Here is a 22,424-nt window from a genome sequence, read left to right as displayed (position 1 = left end):
GGATCCTCCCCTCCTGCTATGTGACAATGTTGGTGCAATCTTCATGAAAAAGAATCATGTTATCTGCACCAGGTCCAAACATATTGCATTAGATTTCCATTTTATAAGAGAAGAAGTTGAATCAAAAGATCTTCATGTAAGTGTTGTGTCCTCAATTGACCAATTAGCAGACATCTTCACTAAACCCCTTACCAAAGATCGCTTTTTGTTCCTCAAAACCAAGCTTCAAATTCGTCCCGCCTTTGAGCTTGCCGGGGGGTAACAACGGTAACTTCTCCTATCAATCAGCATGTGCTCAAGACCTGTTCCAGCTCTCTTATGTAACGTGTACAAGACCTGTTCATAGTCAAACATGTGTACCAAATAATTAGGACTTCAGTTGTATTCTGCTGTATATATTTCTCTGTTGTAATCAATGTTAACACTTAACATAACGAATTCAGATTCAATTCACTTCTAAAACACTTCAATTCCACATACCTGATACGATTTGGAGATGGGAAATCAAACTGAAGCCTCGTTTCACTATGGGAAGACGATGGGAAAAATCCACAATTTCACCGTCGTTGTTGGAGAAGAATGATTGGGGATGGGGAGATGCATGATTTGGATGGAGCCAACACTAGTGGACGGTGGCAACGACATCACTAGCGGACGGAGGCGTCGATGTCATTGGCGAACAAAGGCGGAGATAGCGCTACAGACAGCAATGACGACGGCTGAAAGATGGAATCGGTTTAAAGAGGGAGTCGTAATTCAAGGGACGCCGATGTTAGGGTAAAGGGGCAAAAGCAGAATAATTTTATTCGGAGAGGGAGGCATACAGAGGTTGTTGATTGGAAAGGGAGTGGGAGGGAGAAGGGGCGTGCGACAGTGTTGTGTGTGATGAGCGCAACTAAAGTTCGACGATGTTCAACCTTCAAGTGATAGCGGAAGGATGGGTCGACGTTTGTTAATGAAAGGGAAGAGGGAAAGCAGTGGTGTACGAGGGCAAATGAGGAATGTGAGTTCCTTTTTTTTTTAATTAAGATACGTCCCAAGATCTGAAAAATTAAGATGTAAGATGCATTTTACAAATTAAGAGCCATAAATTCAGATGTTATCAAAGTTTGGATCTTAAAAATCAAAAGATTGCCTCTTAATTTTCCAACTAAAAGGCTACCAAATAAGGTATTATGTTCTATTACAAATTTGATCCAAATCTTATACTTTTAGCTAAGATTTCAAACTTTAGTTCCAATTTCATCCTAATTTAAGTTATTATTATTATTATTATTATTATTATTATTATTATTATTATTATTATTATTATTATTTGAATTTTAAAAAAATCAAACATGTTTGTTGTATAGAATTATATTTATAAAAAAACATTTTTTTACGTGAAAAACCTTATGTTTTCTATGTACTTAAAAAAAAACATTTTTGTATGCAAAATACATATATAATTTTTTTATAAAAAAGTTATTTTTGTATGCAATATACATATTTCTAAAAATATACACATTTTTTTTTTATTTTAAATACCTATTTATAAAAACGTAATTATATGATAAATGCATGAAATACACTTAGTATAATATATTATTATACCCATATATGCATTCAAAAACTTTTATGAAATATATAAAAAACATTATGTATGTATATAAATACATATATATATATATATATATATATATATATATATATATAAAAATACGTTATTAAAAAAAGAAATGTATACAAATATGTATTTTAAATTTATACAAACACGTTTTTATAAAAAAATGTATACAAATATCTATTTTATAGTAAACATATTTGTATATATTTGTGTATACAAACACATTTTTATACATAAAAAAACATTCAATGAAATATGTGTTTGTATGTGTGTGTATATATATATATATATATATATATATATATATATATATATATATATATATATATATATATATATATATATATATATATATATATATATTGAGAACTCATGAGGACACTTTAAAAAAACACAAATCATAAAATTGAGCATAATACTATATTGGAGAGAAAAAAAAGGAAAAAAAGTTATGGATCATAAAAAGTGAATCATGGATCATAAAAGTAATCCATGATTCAACTTTAATGATCCATAGTTTTTATTTTCCACTTTTTTTCTTTCCAATATATTATTATGCTCGATTTTATAATTTGCATTTATATTTAATTTTATTTCAATTTATGATGAAATCAACAAAAATTTGAAATTTAGGCCAAAAGTGTAAATTTCGGATTAAATTTGTTATAAAATTTAAATCTGAGACTAAATTATAACTTTTTACAGTAGGATGACCTGTTGATCAAGTAAAATGGTTAAATTGAATATAATTCTCGATTTTTGAGACTTAATTGAAAAAAAATATCAGAACTAAATCGATTATAAGACCAAAACATAGAACTTATAAGGAGTTTCCCCAAAAAAAAATACAGTCCAATATGCATGACATTTGAGCGGAGATATACACACATATATAATTTAAAAACAATTTTGTAAAAAAACTAATATGTGAAAATGTTTTTTTTTACATACCAATGAAGATGTAAAAAATAACTTTGTAAAAACTAATTAGTCAAAAATAAAGTTGTAAAAAAATATATAAAAAAAGTTGTAAAACTAAATTTCTTTTATATATATATATATATATATATATATATATATATATATATATATATATATATATAATTTTGAAAATTTTCTATAAGAAAGTTTGGACTGATTTATAAAAAAGTTGAAATTAGGGCCAATTTTTAATAAAGACAAGTTGGATAAAATAGTTTTAGAAAAGAACAATGACTTAAAAAATAATATACTTTTCAATTTGTATGTATTAGGTTACTAAGTAATTTTTTTTTGTCGATATTTATCCTTTCAACTTGTTTAAAGTGTATATATTTAGTCCTTATGATCCTGAAAATAAATTAGTAGGTTAATATATTCATTACTTCATACACATTTAGTCATTATCTTTTTTGTTGCAAAATAAATCTTTATTGTTTTTATACACATTCAATATTTTTGACCGATTTTTCAGATTTTCTTCATGACTTCCTATGTGGGAAAATCATTAATGAGATGTGCAGGGTTGTTGATGCTTATGGCGACCAAGAACCCATTTACTTTTTTGTTTAGGTTTTATGGTTTGACTTAGGTATTGTTTTCTGAACGTCGTAACTTCTTCATATGATCTCGGATTTTAACGATCTTTATATCTATACATCCGTATTTGGTCTACTACAACTTTCATTTAGATTAATCTTGTTAAAAGTAATATATTTTTACTTACAATCTTTATATCAACATGTGCTTTTTGAATTTTTTTTACTAGAAGTCCAACGAATCATGAATAACACGTGATTATAAAGATCGTAAGTAAAAATATATTACTTGTTAATGATAATAATCTAAATGAAAGTTGTATTAGACTTAAGTTCGTGTAGATATAAAGATAATAAAAATCTGACATCATATGAAAAAGTTACAACGTTAAGAACATAGGACATAAGCCAAACCACAATACCTAAGCAACCAAATGACCAAACAATCGAGGTCGTGGTGGCTATAAACATCAACAACCTCAAACACCTCATTAATGATTGCCTCAAAGCCAATGAGGAATCATTACCCCTCTCTTTATAAGAAATTACAACCATAACCTATCATTAGGTAACTTGTGAGTGTAACCTGTCACCAGGTTCTATATCATGAATACATTTCACTAACAACTACTACATAGGATAAATAAAAGCTCAGCGTTTTTCATGTATCCCATAATGTGATTTATAATACTCACTTTGGTGTATATCACCACTAGCATGTATAATGCATACTAATACCCATTCGCTTATAACATGATAGTTTATTTTATTTATTTCTTTTATGTAGTTTATTTTAGTGTTTTTAGTCTTTTTGTTATTTTTGCATTGTGTTTTTATCCTTTCTTTTAGTAAAAATGAATTATTATTTAATGAAATAAAGATAAATATTAAATGATTTTTATAATTATATGTATATTAAATGATATCTATAATTATAATTATTTTTTATGAAAACTAATTAAATTCGTCATTAATGTTACCAATAATATTCTTTCAAAATGAATTCGTATGAAGAAGAATGAGATTATATTATAGCAAAATGGGAGTATATTTTAGTAGAATACACTCTTGTTCTTCATATTCCATGCAACTTTATAATATTTTAAGTAATTGTGTCCTGAAACAAAACACAAATCCATACATAAAAACCTAAATACAAATTCATTCTGAAAGAATGTTATTGCTGACACTAATGACAAATTTAATTAGTTTCCATAAAAGGAGAATTATAATTATGAATATAATTTAATATACATATAATTATAGAAGTCATTTAGTCAACAATGCTTTACCCTCACAATAGTTGTACCTTAAATTTAACATGCATAAAAATCAAGTAAATTTAAAACTTTTTCAATCATTCAAAACCGGTAATTATTACAAAACTTGTTTTCAAAATGGTTTAATGTCAGAGTGTCCCATAATCAAATCATAAAATCATAAGGAAGTGCACGATCACGCCTTCGCCTTCCTGCGATCATCAGAAGTACCTGAAACAATAATCGATAAATATAAGCTCGAAGGCTTAGTGAGTTACCCTCAAAAATACCAACGCCATACAGATATAACCATATCATATAAACAAACACAGAACAACATGCATAATGAGCCTTCAGCCTGACTGGACCGCCTCACAGACCTTCGGTCTATCTGGACCGCTCTCCGATCCTTCGATACGTCTGGACCGCCTCTTAGGGCCTTCAGCCTATCCGGATCGCTCGCCGAGCCTTCAACCTGACTGGTTTACCCTTCCCGGGTTTGCAGTCTATCCGGTTCGCCCTGGGTATCTTGGCCTACAGCACACAGCTGGACCGCCTCAACCCAACCAAACACAATATGTCGACATATAAACAATCATGATCAAGTAGGCACATAATACAGGCAACAACAATCATACAACTCACTACTGCCTACTAATTCTCTCACCACATACAGTTCCGCTACCAGCTAATCCCCATAGAATGCGTAACCATAAGTAACCAGAGGTGAGATAGCTACCTGAACAGATAGTCCTACTCTAGAGTCACAACCAAACAAGGAACATGCAAGAGAGCTTAAACCAGGAGTTCTCAGGCTATCCTACATGACCACCGATAGCCCTAAGGGCACTCCATAGATGATAACTAGCAAACACAGATAACATACAGATCTACAAATCACTAACATAGCAACCATCCTATAAGCAGGATACCGATCTAACAGTAACCGATCATTAACGTAGAAACCATCCTAATTACCAGGATATAAGTCAATAAGCATATCATACAATAAACCCGGATACAAATCCAAAAATGGCCGACATTGGTGCCTTCGACCTTGTTAGTATAGTGAGGACAACTCACGTGGATCAAAGAGTTGAATCCCATCAGCAGCTAGCATAAACCACCTAACCACCTGATACCAATCAGGGTCAAACCTTAGACTGAGGCTAATATCCATAAACCAATAAAATAAAATTTATGCTTCGATAATCTTAAATATGGATCATACTCCAAATGGTCCGTGAGAATATTCCTTTCAAGTCAAAGTGGGATAACACCGAATCTTAGAGTTTACCAGACTACAATAATTAGATAAACCCAATTTACAAGCTATGAGCCCATGAAGCTTTATCATTGTTAATCCATTAAAATTATATATTAAGAAATGAAGTCCATTATAGCAACTAGCCCACATTCTATACTAATATGAGGGTTGAGTCCATTTAGTTTTCATTAGAATTCTTCAGCCCAAGAGATGAATAGCCCATCATGACAAGGAGTCCAAAGGTTAATGGGCCATATTAAATTAAAATAATCTAATATAGTTGGATAAATCCAAAAGCAAGGAGAGCCTTTACCTGCGTGATCTTCCTCAGCCGCCTGAAGGCTCTTGGTCGATGTCACCTCCAGCGATGCAGCTTGACCGGTGTGGCCTCCTCCTCCGGCGACATCTCCCTCTTCCTTTTATCTTAGATCATCCTCTCAAATCTCCCATTACCCAATATCCTTGAAAGCATCGAAAATGAGTTCCTTATTCTGGCGACAGTGAGGCTGAGACCTCAAGGGCAAGACGGAGATTAAGGACTCCGTTAACCAGCCCCACCATTGACGGCTTTAAGCGCCATCACCGATGACATTGCTCACCAGAACCAGACTCAATCTAAACCGTTACCAGAACTCGAATTCTTTCTGAACATCACTATCTCAACTCCAGCAAAACCCATTCCCGGTCTCTTCGTAGACACAAAAAAAGCTTCCATTTCCGGCGACGATTCCTTATACTCAAACACCGACGATTCTATCTTATTCCCAATATCATTTTTTTTTAATCTTTGCTCACATCCCGTGCTCTACAGGTACGTGGCTCAAGAGGAGCTCCGACAATGGCAATCTCCTCCCATCTCTCCTTATTTTTTCTCGATCTCAATCTCCATCTGCCTCCCTCTCCAGCCGCAGATACACATACACTCTTACCCTCACTACTCTAGGGTTTTTGGGTGATTATATACGGGACTTTGATGCGAATGCCACCAATGGGATGAAGGGTCTCCTGCCTCTCACAATGTCGTGATGCAGGAAACAAGAAAGCAGAAGTTTCCAAAATTGTTAGAAATAACACCCAAAGTTTGGACTTTTGACAGTTTTAACCCATGCTTGATTTCCTCCAAAGTTTTTGAAAATAACATAAAATCCCCTAAAACTTTACAATTTAACTTCATTGTTATTATTCTAATCTAATAAATCCCATTTTAATTAATTTACTCCCTTAAATTATCATATTGCCACACTAAACGATTAAATCCATCCAAATAATTATTTGCGCCAAATAATTATTTGTGCCCTTATTTACTATAACTCACCATTCCGTAAAATTTACTTTCTAATCATTCAACCACTCATGCTATTTATTAAACCTCCATTATATATATATATATATATATATATATATATATATATATATATATATATACACACGCGCCGAACAACGGGTGAGAATAGTTTTTTAAGAAATTAGTTTCTAGATTCAATTAGTTTTTTTTACACAAATGGATTATTACATCTAAATAATTATTGGTAAAAATTAAAAATTAAAAGTTGAGATTCTTTACAAATATACATGAACACATGTTTAATTGTGCATTATTAATCGTATACTATTTCTTTATACAACACATTTGATGTATAGACCACTTTATCGTTGAATTGTTTATCAAACTTCATTAATGCTTTTGAATTGACACATGATATCCTATGGATGACACCACATAAAATTGACATTGCAAGAAAACTAATTTTGAAAGATAAATACCTATATTTTGAATTGTTTATCGTTGGGTTTATTGATTGTTATTGCAAAACATAATCAAATTGAAAATTATTTTCAATTCAGTTTACATGGGAATATGTCATCTTCAAACGAACATAATGAAATTTTTGCGCCAATTAATTCCATTAGGAAACATGTTATATTTCAACGTAAGTAACTTTTCAACGTATCAGTTTCTTTTTAATGTTTGTTTTTCGTTCGGAAATGTCCGTTTTAAAGTATATTGATGTTTTCGTTTTTCCAGTATAAAGCAATGGATGGCCAATAATTTCCTTTCGGTTATCATGAATTGCTCTAGTTTTAGTATATGATTATTTATTGAGGGTGTGCAAAATACGAAATCAGAAAAACAATATTTTTTGAAAAATCAATAATTAAAAAAAAACCTTATTGTTTTGGACCACTTTTGTCTTTATTATATGAAAATTAAATAAACATAACCTATTCGCTAAGTATGTTAAGGGTTAAAATAAAAAATATATTATATATTCACGGTTGAAACTAATATAAGAAACATATGCTTATAAAGAAAATTCAAAAGGAGTTAATAAATGACAATATCTTCATTTGTGATTATTTCGTATTTAAACCCCAATTCCTAAGATATCCCTACAAAACAAAATTTCTTCTCATTAGCTTCTACTAAACATGTATTTTACCAAATATTTTTGTGGTTGTTTTAAAAAATTATACATACCAATACCATTTGTGAGGATCGAATTTTACAACCACTAACAATAGCAACGAACATTGAACTTAAACTTTGGAGCACTAAAACTTCGTGCACTGTAATCAATAAACCATCGTAAAATAACAATGAACCATGTGGTTTCAACAATCAGATTTGAGAACTATTGTGATCATCCTTAATGCAACACAACATTCTTAAGTAATTGGCAGCCAAAATGCAAAGGAGATATCATATGTAAACCAAGATAACCCCTTATGACCATCAAACAAAATATAACAATAGTACAGTGCTTTATTAAGATTATACTATGTAAAACAAGATAGCCCCTTAATCAATTTTTGGTAGGCCACACAAAAATTGATTAAACTTGTTGCACATTATTTTAATAATTTAATGTGGATTATGTTTAAGCTTAACGGTATCAGATGTTGTTATTCTTCTTGAGATCAATGGTTCAAGTCATGTTACAGACATAAGACCAACTTTCATCACTCCGCGACATGTATAAATTTACACGAATGCCATATGCTTTCAATTTATCGTGAATGGATGTGGCTTAATTTCCTCACGTGAATTGCGATGTCCATGCGCCAGTAGGATTGCAAGCGTGGTGGTTATGCCTCCCAATGTAGGTTGCTATCACATATCTTGAATCATTTGGATCCCGCTCTACTCTTTTTTTGACCCTGCAGCCTGCCGTGGAGCATTTGTAGTAGTTCCTGTTTATCAGGTCATGTGATCAATAACTCTAGATATTTTGGTATTAACTTGTAGGAAATTAATTAAAAGAATAGGATTCAATAAGAGTAAGCTCAACGATAGGAAATTACTTTGTGCGTAACACATTGGCACTCAAATATTCTTAAAGAAGAATCCTAACCTAAAGTGCCGACATAGAATAAGTTTTTACAAATCAAAATGGATTCGTTTGATCAAAAGGGTTTTTTGAGTTTAAAAATCGATCAAGTCATTGTTCCTTTATAATAAACCGTCAACCATTTGTTATTTCTGTACAACTATTACCATTCCTGTAGAATATATATATATATATATATATATATATATATATATATATATATATATATATATATATATATATATATATATATATATATATATATATATATATTGATCATAATGCTTACACTGTTAAGCAATAATGATGCAGCAGTCCATTACCAAGAATAATACAAGATAAATCACATATCGGTACTTTAATTAAAATGTAAAACCAAGATAGCGGCATTACTATGCTTTTTCTATTCCTATACACTTTCATATTTCTTAATATTTTTAAAATAGATAGATAATGATTTAACCAAACAAAAACCTATGGTCTAAAATCTCATCCATGGATTGAAAATGACACTCTTGCATTCGAACAAATTTTATTGCCTGCCATGCACGACATAATTTTTTTAATACCACGTCCTCTCGTTAATTTATTTATCATATATCGTGTTATTCTTTCAGAATTGTTATTATGTCTTTTTTATTGAGATTTACTGCAAGTTGGCTATATTTTGATTAACGTTGTTTAAAATCAATTAATTATCAAAATGTTTACTTTAGTTTCTAGTAATTATCTATAATCACTTGCACATTGTTTTGGAGCGTAAAATAATCAATGGCTACAGGTTCGAGTTGTTACAAAATGACAGTGAGTTATGAAAACATTAACATTCATCCTCAAATTGCATTTTATCTTATTTTCAATTTTAGGTTTTGGTAAAGGATGATTCTATTCATACCCTCTCCTATCTAGTACTTATACCTCTATCGAATATAATATGTTGTCTATATAATATTTATACCTCTATCTATATATTTTTTTCTTTTTTGTATAATGTGCTGTGTATGATCATATGATAGTTAATATGATTACATCCTAATATGATTATCGGGGTTTGATAAAGTGAAATGTCCGATCTTCTATGATTTTTTTTCAATGATAATAATAGTAATAAATATAGAACAATGACTTAAAGGATAATATTAGATATATAATTAAAACTAATCTTACATTATGTGAAATATTATTAAAGTTAAGTGAGTGTCTCCCGTTGTGCATAATATAATAATGTAATTAAGATACTGACAAATATTTGTTGTTAAGAAGAACTATGTCATTGTTAATAACTGTTAATAACCGTAGTTTGATAATAATTTTTAAACGAAGTTATATAAAATATTATAATTAATATGAACATGATAAAGGATAAATACATTAGAGACGTTTACTTAATGGTTATACTATTAAGTTACATGTAATTATGACTTGTTTTAGGTTGTATGTTTAAGTGCATATCCAGAATAACCAACTAAATGAAATAGATTGATATTCAAAATTGATAGCACTAAAATAATAATATTTATATCAAGAATATATTTTAAATTAATAAGTTAAATATACTAGATTGACAATAGTTATCACTAAAATTAAAATAACAACTAAGTTTAATGTATTAAAGAATCAAACTAATGTGATTTAAGATATATATTTATTTTGAAAAAATAAAAATGATGGTCTCTTATATAAGATATTAGGATAGGATTGTGTGGTAAATATTGAGATGAAGAGTCTAATCCAAATGAAGAAGAATTTCAAAGGGCTAATCATTTCGAAAACCATTATTTAGGCTTCGTCTTATAAAAAAAAGGTCTCAGCTTCGGCCTTAGTGAAGTTCAAAGTTAGTCTCAATGAAGATTGGAGATTTCTAAAAGAATCAAAGTCTAAGAAAAAGTACAATCTTGACTAGAAGCTATGAAGTAGAATCTCAGCTTTGATATTGTTCGTACAATCTTAATCTTAGAGAACAATTTGTGACTTTATGCTAGCCTTTTAATGATCTGTTGGACCATCCTCTAAATCTAGGTCAATGCTACTATAGATACATCTTATTTATTGTAACTCTAGGTCAATTCTACTATAAATACATATCATTTATTGTAACTCTACACGAGCCTACATTGTGAGGTACCGAAGAGATGCAACTAAGATTTCATAAAGAAATGGTTTGTTGGTAGTTCCCCCGTTGTTGGTCTTGCCTTTGGAGCTAGTGTTGACCGGAGTGGCAATGAGTTTGTAATGTTACATATTTCTACATTGTATTATATCCTATATGTATTTTTGTTGGGTAATGAACATAGTCTTTAAGGTATAATTTACTGATATTCCCAAGAAGTAAGCTAAAGGGCTTGAATTCCTCATCTCAAATTCATTCTCTAGTGTATTGGTGATCTAGGTGTTAAAAGTTATAGATGAAGTAGTGAGAACTGTAAGATATACGTGGATTCACGTATTCAAAATAGAAAGTGGAAACTTCAACATATATAAAGACATAAAGGCATGTGCCACACCAATGTAGGATACAAAAACACTTGCCTTCAACGTCAAAAGCTTGATGAGGATAGATAGGGATGTGTTAAGCCATGCAGGATGGTGTATGACACCGAATCTGGTACCATGTAAACATATTTGGAGTCAAAGATTGTCTCTCCAAAAGAGCCCTTATGGAGAGAAGCAAGACTCTAATATATATAGAGACATAAGGGATTATATCACACTGATGTGAGATATACTAACAATACTAAGCAACCGATCCCATCTAAACTCTAAGGGTCCCATCATACTAGCACTAATGCACCATCCGATCAGAACTCTACAGTTAAGCATGCTTGGGCAAGAGTAGTACTAAGATAGGATACCGCTAAGAATTCAACGTGTCGACCAAGTATATGATACAGTCATATAAGTAAAGTCCAATATTGTCTCTGTAAAAGAGCCCTTACGAAGAGAAAGGACACTTCAACATATATATGGACATAAGGGATCTTGTCACACTGATATGGGATACACTAACACTCCCCATAAGAGATAAATGCTCGATGAGTCAAACAATGATGTGTCAGGCCATGGGGGTGTGTGATACCAACTCTATACCATGTAAGATATATGTGGAATCTTGTAATAAATCTAAAAAAGTCCTTATAGAGAGCACGGAGACTCCAACATATATAGAGACGTAATGAACCATGTTGCACAAATATGGGATACACTTATAACAAGAACATTGTTGTCAATATATAGAATAATGCAAGGAATGTATTTATCATGGTTGTAGGTAAAGAAGGATATGTCACTTTTACTACATGTAAAAGATGAATAAGATGATTGAAAAATTACTATTACCAAGCCTACTAGAATTCATATCTATGTAACACGAGTTTTCTAGTAGCTGGAGTTGTACAATATGGTAGGGAGCCTTGATTTTGGTGGGTATCATAGAAGTACCATACGTATAGGTAGTGTTGATGGTGAAATAGGTATGTAGAGATAGGTGTCGCTAAAGCTAATGGTTTGGTTAAGGATCAAGGATATCTGACTATTGGCACGATGGTGTCGTAAATTATGATCATGATATGACCTCCATGGGTATTACAGGCATGATGTAGATATCATGGTAGTCTACAAGTTAGGGGTATGAGGATCGAACATGTTCATGGTTGTTTCTACATTTAGGAATTGTGTAGCTATTACAATATCCACCATGTTGGATAACATAATAATTAGTGTTGGGAGAGTTATGGTGGGGAGGAGGTTTGGGAGACAAATTTTTTGTTATCGGTTCATTAAAGGGAAGAGTGTGTTTAGTGTGAGATTCTTGTAACTATGTCATATTTTTCCAAAAGCAGTTTAAAGTGGGCTTTATGTAAGCTCGAAAGTGAATCAAACTATTGCATGACATAAGTGATTGGGTCAAAATTTGGGTTTCTTATATATGTGAGTTTGTCTGGTGGGGGTTTTAGTTTAGTATATTAATCTTACATATTAGAGAAAGATTTGAGATGAGGGTGTTGAATTGTTCTTCTATATAAAACATGTAAGTGATTTTGTCTCTTTGAAAAGTTCTTAGATAGAGGCTCATGTTTCACGATAGTTTAAGCTAACTTTATGGAAATTGTATTATTGATCCATTATTTGACAATGGTATCATGTAACTTACAAGGGTTCATCGATGCTAATAGGTTGAAGGGTGTCGTTATCAGTATGGTCTAGGACATGGTAAACACAAACATATATAGGGAAAAGTTCCACCCATAAACTATAATGGTCATCGTTTTGATCATGAAGAAGGGGTATTGAGTTTTAATGTTGTTGAAAAATGAACATGTCGTGGGAAGTGGCCTTATTGGTGTATGTTCTTATTTTATTGGGTTCTACAATGGTCATTGACAATAAGTAAGGGGAGAAGAGAACACATACATATGCAAGGATGAAAAAGTAGATGAGAACAAGAAGAGAGCTATATTGTAATAAGCTAATTTTCTGATGGGTTCTATCATATGGTTATGAGTGTGTAAATTTATATTATGTCAAATAGCTTAGTAGTTTCATCAAAAACTATATTGCAATAAGTTATCTTATACACGTGATACCTATCTCATTTAACATTTATGTAGTGTTTTCTTGGAACTAGGCATTTCATATAGTTGGATGATTTAAAATAATATATCTATATCTTATTAAAGAGGTTATTCAAAATAACTAAAAACTATTCTTTTTCAATTATGATTACTTTTTACATACTAATTATTGTTTTAAAGTAAGATAAATTTGATTTTATGTAACTTTTATAGTTAAAATTGATTTTTAATATTACTTCTAACTGTTATAACTTAATTAACTTAAAACCATTTATTTAGAGATTTTTCACTAATTATATAAACATACTTAAAGTATTTAAACATTTAATTATTTTAATAATAGCTTTAAACATATTTTAGTTGATTTGAAAACCTTTTGGCCATCATATTTAACATCAAGCTTAAAAGTGACGAATCAAAGTATATAGTAGGTTGCAAATTGAAAGACGTTGCATTAAAATTATGATGTTTTATTATTGTTAAAATTTAGGTTAACTATTTTGTACAATCTTAAACAAAAATATCGGATTTCAATTAATCTAATATAACTATAATTGAAGTATTGTTACTTGAAATCATATTTAATTTTATTAATGCACTACTCATAAACCAAACACTTGTCTAAAATTGTTATGCAAAACTAAAAATATACAAATAAGTAGTTTGTGATTTAATTGAAAATAATATCAGTTCGAAGAATTGGCTGGTCCGTTGAATTTAAGAACCCATGAAAAGTGAAAATAGACCCTAATTATAATAAGTTTTATATACGAAAAATTCATTAATCTTAACATAAATTGATAATTGTTATAAAAATAATCAAAACAAAACAACTTAACGAAAATACAATATATAATCTTAAATAATTAGAGGTAGAATGATGAAAAACATAGAAAATACATCGATGAACAGTTGGAATCGTGATCGTTGATTACCTGATTCCAAATTTACCGACCAAGAGTACGGGTTTAATCGAAATAATGGTCTCAATTAACAATTGTTTAGGCCCCATTTGATATGTGTTTGACTGAGTCAAGTCAGACATTTTTGGGTGACTTGGTCATCTGAAGTTGTTTGGTAAACCTTTTGACTCAAAAATTGAAGTCTAACCCATTCTCATTTGCGTTTATATCTCCAGTAGCAATAAGAAATTGGACCCTACCCCTTCTTCTTAATCGATCACAGTTCTTTATTTTTGTGTGGTAGGTGTGTTATTTTGGGTTGGGGGAGGGATGTGGTTACTTGGTGGTGTGATTGTGTTTGTTCTATGCTTATACTAACAATCATTTATGTAAGTACATATGGATGAGTCTAATTGGAGAGGTAGTTATCAACGTAGGGATGGGTATCTTGTGTATCTTAGTGTATTATCAATCTAGCATGTCAACGTGTGCATTAGAAGTTAGACACTATTTGTCTCACTTCTGATGATTGTGATGAATTCTAAGCATATTTGGAAGAGATATAATTAGATGTAACTATTTGATTAGATTGGATACAATTGATGATTCACTCAACAAGGTTGATTGGTGTTGTTAAACTTGTGTTGCACTCAAGTTTGGATGCCCCCTCTATTACGATTATGCCCATAGGATATATCATTATATGTAATTGAAAGGTTGTGCGGTTGGTAATTTGAAGTGGCTACATTTGATGTTTCTTGCACAAGTTATTAGTAATTCTCTTGCTTTAGAAAATTTTGCTCTTGCACAAGTTTTATCGGGACAAGCCTTTTGCTCCCCTATTTAGCACAGAGTTTGGTTATATTAGTTTAATATGATAATGATGTTGAATCTGGTTTTCATTTGTTTGTTTGTTTTTTATTTTTGTACTCATTTGAGTGATTGCTCAATGAAACCAATCCAACAAATAAAATATGCAATGTTTTGAGTGCTTGAATCTATTTGATTTTGTTGAAATACATACGATGTCGACTTCTATTCATTTTGTTGTGCTTAAAATTCTATTTCTCTTTTTTGTTATACATATAATATAGATAATTATGTATATTATGTGTGTTGGTGAAGCTCTCTGCACCTATATATTATAGATAAATATATATTATGTATGTTGGACCTTCCTTGTTGCCATTGAATTTTTGGTATGTGTTTGGTTTGAAATCAAGTGTCTAATCAAATGTACAATCAAGTATCAGGATAAAATGGTAATTTTGGCTAGCCCTTTGATGGATTTGGTTGAATTAAAAATAAAAGTAAAGTTACTTCTGAAAAAGCAATGCAAACTAACTCAAAAAAGAAAACTGACAGGAGAGTAATTAATTAAAAAGTACACATATGATTCTAGAATTGTATAATATGGGAACTACTTAAGGGTGTTTAGGATTTTATTTTGAAGTTAAAACGTAGTATTGTCAATAACTACTTGCTGACTAATGAAGTTGGGAAAAAAAGCTTTTAAAAAAATGTTTGGATTATATTTTTAATGGTAAAAGTCAACAAGTCAATAAGTTAAAACTATTTGGTTTAATTTTTTTTTATCATAATAAGTTATGAATTATTTTAAAGAGTCACAAATTGTTACTTCTTAAAATGTTATTTTTAAAACGTAAAAAAATAATTATTTTAAAAGTCCTTATTAAGTAGCTAAATATTTTTTGTAACTTACTGACTTTTAAAAAAGTCAATAAATTAAAAAGTTAGTTTTAGATGAATACCCAACCACATGAAAGTAATTAACAAAAAGAAAAAAAATGATAGCTTGTATGTGGAATCGAGCAATGAACAGCGAGAAGAAAAGAATAACGGAAAATAACGGACGTGTAACTTCGCCAGCCAGTTAACAAAATATTTTTGTAAACATTTACATAAAAGGGTATATATTAACTTATTTAATAGATAAATTTTACTAAATCTTGGGTCCTATTTTTTTAAGGGTCATGTGCGGTCGCATACTTCATATCCATTTAGGATCGGACTTGATCCGAATATATTTTTACCTAAAGATTATACAACATCAAAATTTATGTAACCCTGAATGTTATATGGTTGCTATTTGAACATCATAACGATCAAAACTGGGAAAAAATAAAATTAGTTTTTAAATTAATTTAGTATAAATTTATATTCACATATATTTCATGTGTTATTATAATCGGATAGATACAATATTACCATTGAACTTGTATAGTTTAAGATAAATACTCATTTTAATTTGAATATAATTATCATTATAACTATTATATACAACTATTCAATATAGATCATGCTAATAAATATTTTATTATTATATGATTTAAGATAATCACAATAGTACAATCATTGTCAAAATCGCGATCTTGATCGTAGGATCGTAGGATCGTATGATCCTATGCATGAAAAATGATCTGAATCGTAAAATGATTGTATTTGGGGTAGGATCGCATGTAGGTACGTAGGATCGAGATTCGATCCGATCTTACCTTCCTTTGATTTTTTTTTTTTTTTTTTTTTTTTTTTTTTTTTTTTTTGCAAATGAAATTTTTTTACCACTTTATGTCTTTTACCCTTTACCATTTATTATTTTTTATTGTGACTTACGACTAATATTTCGATTTTTTTATAACTTTTGAACGAAAAATTAAAGTTTTGAAATATTTTTCAAAATTAAATATTATAAATTAAAATTATATTCTATTTTGTGGGATCTTAGGATCTCGATCCCGATCTTACGATTTCAATCTTGCGAACCCAAAAACGATCCTAAGTAGGATCCCAATCTTGACAACCTTGAATAGTACTATTCATGTTTTAATTTAGTTTAAAAAACATTATGTTATAGTTAATGATATTGATTTATTATTTTTTAAATGTATATTTATTTATATTTTAGTAAAATATTTGTATTCGTTTATTTTTTTTAGCTAATCATTAATCCCCATGGTGTAATTTGTCGTTGTGAAGTGCTGGTTAAAGCAGAGCCTACGAATTTAATCCGTCAAAGATGAGCGATATCACGTTTATGAACATTAAAAGTTTCTTTTTCTATGTTTATTTTGCGAATTTCTTTTATTGCCTGTACAATAATCACTATCATTTATTATGTTTGTTTTTTTTCTGTATTCATTTACTGATGTCAACTCCAAGTCAAAATGCACGCATCAACGCCCCCATATATCCCTATCCAATATAGCAAAACTGTACTAAAATATTAATTAAAACAAAACCATATTTTTAACTAATATTACGAAGGGCCATAAGAGCAATAACAACATATAATATTTAGTTGTATTTGTAAATATGTCTCCTATGCATTTACGAACTAGGTTTTGGTTAAATATGAAAGAAGAGTCTTCCCTTTAATTTATCAAGTGCGAAAGAAAGTTAGTGGTGTTTCTCACCATCCATTTTGACCGTTTTATGATTGTTACCGTAGACAGGAAATTTGGATTCTCCTCATCACTATGTCACCTAGAGAGGACCATCCAGGGTCTTGCTAATGGGTTGGATAATTTGGCAATAGTTCACAGCCTCCAAATATTTAAAGTTTTATTTTTATCTATCTTATAATGTAGTATAAAAAAAATGATAAATCATCTATGGCGGCTCAGCGAAAAAAGAAAACAATAAAAACTAAACTAAAACAAAATCAACAGTGAAGACTAAAAGATATGCAATACTTGAGTAATCATTATATAGAGTTTCTTACCACCATCGATCAAATGATTGTATGAAACAATTCTATATTTTCATTGGTAACAAATAAATTGATTCTGGTTTTTTCACGCAAACTTGATTTACAATTTCAATGTTTCTTTTCAAAATTCTGATTTCAATATTTCTTAATATATCGATTTTATTAATTATTCATATTTCACGCATTCTTCAAAAAATGATATTGTATTCGTGTAAATCTTATTTTAGGTAGCCTTACCAATTCCGATTTTTGATTTCTGCTTCATATTAATCTGATTTATGATTTGTGTAAAATGGAAGATTTCGTTATTGTTTTCCACTTCTTTTATGTTAGTTTTATGATAAAAATGTTAATTTATGTGCTATCTTTTGTATTATTTTGTAGATAACTTAAAACTTCAGCATTGTAAGTTTTGAAATTCTTTTTATTGGAGCTTAGAAAACAATTCAAAATTTGTTATCATTGTTGCCAGAAAACGATTCAAAATCACACAAGTTCACAACTAAATGTTTTTGTTTCCATTACTTGTTTTTTTTTATCTCACTGTTTTATAAGTTTAAAATAATAATATTTAGCCTAGAAAGTATTTATCTAACAGAGAGAAGAGGTAAAGAATGAACAAGTATATAACACAAAAATGATCTACTAATAAATTTATAATAAGGGTATATCTGCAAAAATAAAAATAAAAAAACCATCCACATATATATATATATATATATATATATATATATATATATATATATATATATATATATATATATATATATATATATATATATATATATGCGAAAATGCAAATAATTTGCGAAAACGCGAAAACAAGAAAAACCAATGATATTGTGTCACCTCAACATTATATTTTGGAAAATAATTCATCCAAACTTTGAAATATATGATGATAATCGATGATAGATGATAAATTGTTTCATATTAGCAAAGTATGATTTTTAACATTTTTATTAAGAAAACATGAATTTAAAAATGATTAAGGACGTAAAAAAATATAATTATCAAAACCGTCTTTAAATCTATATTACCATAACACCGTCAAATGTAAAATTATTATATTTAATTTATTGCTAATAAATTTATTTTTTTATAGTACATGTGCTTGATTTTCACAAGATAAAATCTGTTTTCGCGTTTTCGCAAGATATTTATATTTTCGCATGAACCTACTTCTATATATATATATATATATATATATATATATATATATATATATATATATATCAAACAACATATTTTCTTTGTCATTTTCACAGAATAGTACTGTCCACACATCCGCGCAGCAACTAAAGGTTTGAAGATATTTTTTCAAAAAACAAACTGCACCTTAATCATTACGGAAACTTGCATGGCAAAATGACACTCATGTGATTCTAGTATACTACGAATGCCAAAACTAGGCTGGAAGGCTTGTTTTCATGATTAACTCCTAAGGGATATATATATATATATATATATATATATATATATATATATATATATATATATATATATATATATATATATATATATATATATATATATGAAACAACGGCCACCTATGTTTTTAATACATATAGTTTCATTTGAAATTAACCCTACATAACAACGACTATAATTAACTGAAGCTTACTCGAGGACTCTTTCGGGTTAAATAGGTTCTACAAATTCAAATAAGCCCTCATGAGAGTCCTTTATCTAATAACTTTTTATTATTTTTTGATGCTAATTTACAAGCTCTCTCCAACAACTATCTCTTCAATTTAATTATATTTTTTTTTATCTTAATTACTAATTACAAATATATAATCTTTTTGAGATCCATAAATAACGTTTGTGATTTTTTTTTTATTATAGTGGGGATAGGTACACGTTGGTTTGTTGAGTGGAGTGACGATATTGGACGCTCAAAATCGCAAAAACCTTTGATAGCTTTTAGTTTAGTATTGTATTATATATATATATATATATATATATATATATATATATATATATATATATATATATATATATATATATATATATATATATATATATATATATATATATATATAATTGATCTCTCGTTACTTCTGGTTTTGGGATTTCCAAGGTTAATTATAAAAGCTCACACATGCACATAAATGAAGTCCATATATAATAACGTTTTGGGTGAAAAATACCTTGGATTAGGACTGCTTTTAACTTTCTTCTTGCCATACTTCCTCCATCTATACCCATCATCCAGCACCTCAAGCTCGGTTCTTATACGAAATGCAATCTTTGTTCCATTATGCACCCTATCTCCATTGCACATATCACTGTACAGTTCAATAGAAATAAATGAAAATTATATAATTAACAAGTTGAATACAAACACAAACAAAGCTTTCTATCATATTGGAAGTGACATATTACTTTGTCATGTACAGTTAATCAACAAGCCAAATACATGAAGAAAACAAAAACACCTAACTAACGCTTGCCTGTGAAAAAGGTTTGCTTGTGGCGTGCAAGTGGCATACGCAGAAATATCTGAGCTTTCCGAAGCATTGGCAGCTGTGGTCATTTCAAGCAAGACCGGAGTCTGCTCATTGGTGCTAATATATGCTGGAAAATTCGAAGAACTAGAATCTTGATAACTTGGTGGATCGATGAACTCGGGAAGATTAGGGTTAGGGTTATTATTATTATTAGGATAAAGATTATGGCAATTATGCAACATAACATCGATGTCGAAACGATTAATTTGGTCATCTATATTGGAGAAAGTATAATTTAAAGATGAACACCAAGAATTAGGGTTTCCAGTTTCATCTTGAGATAGACGGAGGCCTGTTGGTTGAAAGAAGGCGTCCATGGTCGACCTGAAAAATTATAGAGAAAACAAAGTGAGCTTTGGCACAAGTTTTGACAAATTAAGGCGTGCTTCATTTATATAAGAGTTTTTAGTTATTGACTTTAGTTACATTCCCCTTGATGCTAATATTGTATCTCATCTTATCTTTTAAAATCTACACCGACTAAGAGTTCATAAACAAACAAGGCCACGCTTTTTCGTAGTTTTTATAAATATAATGATTTTTTAAAGTAAAAATTAAATATAATAATTTGGTGTTTCAAGTTTTCAACAAACTAGAAAATTAATCTAAAAGCTAATATATCGTATAAGTAATGGTTACTATTTTAATATCTCCATCCGACACGTATCATAATATTGTCCGTTTTGAGCCACTTGACACGAGAACTTCCCAGGGGGTCACCATCCCTGAATTGATCTCGCACGAGCACTCTTAACTGCAGAGTTCTTATGGGATCTGCTGCCCTCGCGATTTTAAAACGCATTGTGTCAGAGAAGGTATCCACACCCCTTTTAATGAATGCTTAGTTCTCCTTCCAAGTCGATGTAGGATCAAGTGCAACCCACATTCACCCCTATTATAGGGTTCGACGTCCCTGTTGAACGCATCGACCCGTGCCCCAACTCTGATACCATTTGTAACATCCCCCTTTGACACGTGTCACAATATTGTCCGTTTTGGGCTCCTGACGTGAAAACTTCTGAGAGGGTCACCCATCCCGATACTGCTCCCGCCTGAGCACGCTTAACTGTAGAGTTCTTATGGGATCTGTTACCCTCATGGCTTTAAAACGTGTTGTGTCAAAGAAGGTATCCACACCCCTTTTAAGGAATGCTTAGTTCTCCTTCCCAGCCGATGTAGGATCAGATGCAACCCACATTCACCCCTGTTATAGGGTTTGACGTCCCTGTTGAACACATCTGTTACAATTGGCATTTTGCTAGGAAATTATATTCCCATGTAAACATCATCCATTGTAAAAGTCTATACTCTAAGTAAATACTATACTCTCTTCTAGTTCAAATACATCTCCTATGTTCGAATAAGGGTTGGAAACCCTAGAAATCCCGACTCAAGTTTATTATGGACTAGGATTTTCTTATTGGGCCTAATGGACCAATAAGCTTCCAATTTGACTATTTTGGGCTTAGGACCCTTAAATGGTCTCTAATTGGACTTACCTTCATGAAACTTAATATTTTGGGTCATAATGGGCCTAAAACAAATTTGTTTAACCTTAATGGGCCATAAACCCACTCCTTTTACCATTTTGGGTTGTGAACCTTCCAAGGGCCCAAGGGGACGAAAATTTTCTCTATGGACTTCATAATTTAGAACTAAATAAAGAATTGGGCCAAACTAATTCATCTTCCTTTCTCTTAAGCCCAAATTCATGGCCCATTATGCTTATT

The 22,424-nt window shown here is 30.3% G+C and overlaps 1 protein-coding gene across 1 annotated transcript; it reads right to left on the bottom strand.

Moving 5' to 3' along the window:
* Positions 1–8,412: 8,412 nt before the first annotated feature.
* LOC145017517 (uncharacterized) lies at positions 8,413–21,081 on the bottom strand. Its single transcript, XM_078975538.1, has 3 exons — positions 20,638–21,081; positions 20,335–20,472; positions 8,413–8,841 (listed from the first exon to the last, which is right to left on the bottom strand). The coding sequence occupies exons 1-3, from the start codon at positions 21,009–21,011 to the stop codon at positions 8,688–8,690; spliced, it is 666 nt and encodes a 221-aa protein (XP_078831664.1). The 5' UTR covers positions 21,012–21,081; the 3' UTR covers positions 8,413–8,687.
* Positions 21,082–22,424: the final 1,343 nt, after the last annotated feature.

Source organism: Lactuca saligna, chromosome 9 (genome assembly GCF_052625555.1).
Source record: "Lactuca saligna cultivar CGN05327 chromosome 9, ASM5262555v1, whole genome shotgun sequence".
NCBI lineage: Eukaryota > Viridiplantae > Streptophyta > Magnoliopsida > Asterales > Asteraceae > Lactuca > Lactuca saligna.
Note: the sequence above shows the minus strand (reverse complement) of the source record. Positions and strands in the feature narration are given on the sequence as shown.